Below are 1668 nucleotides of genomic sequence, written 5' to 3' on the forward strand. Positions count from 1 at the left end.
AATCCTTATCTTTTCTTGGCTTCTTGCCAGAATTGAGAGGCAGTTGACTTGATATCTGTGCCTTTGCTTCCCACTGGCCGCATGCCAGGAGGGAGTTCATCAGTTCTTGCAAGATCTACCCAGCTCCAGCCCATCACATCCCCTCCTCTTGGACTCAGACCTGCTTAGACCTCCTTGTCCTTGGCAGAGAAGTCCTTAAATCTGCTTCCATGTGCTTGCTCCTGCGGCTCCCTTGGCAGCATCAGTGCAACTGCAGCTGCAGCCACCTTTGATTCTTTGCCATTCTTATCTTTATTGCTTACACCTTACTGTGACTCACTTGGTTTGTTTCAGTGTCATACCTTTGGTTAATTTGGTGGTTTTTCTGGAGAAGACATAGCTTTGACATAGCTTTGTCTCTAAGTAATTGAACTTCAGAGGCAGCTCACGATAACCTCCAGAAAGAGGACTTTTTCTGTCCTTTGGATTTTAATTAAGTATTGCTGATAAGATAAGCATCCCAGTGGTGGCTTGAAGGGAGACCCTGGCTGGCCCCTGACTCTAGAGAGAAATTGCTGTATCTTTTGCTGTGTATGGATTCCTCCCTCATCTGCTAGAAATTTCTGAGAAGTAAAATGTCCCCTTCTTCTTCCTGTCCGACTCATTCTTTGAGTCATGGTATGTTAGGTTCAGGGAGTCTTACCACTCATGTTTCTGCTCTGTGACTATGATATGAGCTTCCTTACTTACACAGATGGGGATGATCATGCTGGTCTCTCTGGAATGTGTGGCCAATTGCTCACATATGTATAGTTCGAGATTTCTTAATGTGTTCATGGACAGTAATCCCCTTGACATCAGAAATGCAGTCTCTAGGTCAGGTCCAAGGGTGTGCCAGGCTTGCTCAGGAATCTTCTAAAGATGATTAGAGTTGAAGGCCTGCTCTTAATGTAATTTGTGGAGTGCATTAAATACTTCATGCATATACATGCTGAGCTGCTAATTCCAATCCTGGTTTTCATTCCCCTGCCAGAGTGTCACCCGACCTGCAGGCAGTGTCATGGGCCATTGGAGTCTGACTGCATCTCCTGTTACCCTCATGTCTCTCTTACCAATGGGAACTGCAGGACCAGCTGCAGGGAAGAGCAGTTCCTCAACCTCATGGGATACTGTGCTGGTGAGTGAAATTCCCATGGACTCTTGGGAAATTACTAGGCAGCTGCTGGGGCTCGTCATACCAGGCTTAAGGCGGCTCTTGTACTGTCCTTTGTCCTCACATTATGAGCTCTTTTATAGAAGACATTTGTCTCGTGTCTGGAAACTCATGACACTGCTTCCCCTGGGGCATTTAGTAAATACTTGTGAATTTCAGTGGAACATCTAATAATACTCTTGCAAATCCTGAAAATCTCAGACTCTGATATTAATGAAGAGTGAAGTGATGATAATAGTACCTTTATATGCATTCAGAACTTCTTAAGATAGCAAAAAGTGTTCTGCAAACAAGTCACTCCAAGACTTCCTTTCTCTTGTCTGCATTTTGTCCTGCTTTTTTGCTGTGGGGAAGCTTTGCCATCAGCCTCAGACACAAAATTTTAGAGAGATTAACTTTTTCTTTCTTCTTTCTCTTTCTTTCTTTCTTTCTTTCTTTCTTTCTTTCTTTCTTTCTTTCTTTCTTTCTTTCTTTCT

The 1668-nt window shown here is 43.6% G+C and overlaps 1 protein-coding gene across 2 annotated transcripts in view; it reads left to right on the forward strand.

Annotated features, from left to right (window-relative positions):
- Positions 1–1668, forward strand: part of FRAS1 (Fraser extracellular matrix complex subunit 1) — a 460089-nt gene that overhangs the window by 249952 nt on the left and 208469 nt on the right. For both annotated transcript variants that reach the window (XM_017540037.2, XM_037742541.1), the window contains exon 20: positions 1013–1156. In XM_017540037.2, the coding sequence (XP_017395526.1) occupies positions 1013–1156 (144 nt within the window). The remainder of the gene's footprint in view (positions 1–1012; positions 1157–1668) is intronic.

Source organism: Cebus imitator, unplaced genomic scaffold (assembly GCF_001604975.1).
Source record: "Cebus imitator isolate Cc_AM_T3 unplaced genomic scaffold, Cebus_imitator-1.0 Scaffold123, whole genome shotgun sequence".
NCBI lineage: Eukaryota > Metazoa > Chordata > Mammalia > Primates > Cebidae > Cebus > Cebus imitator.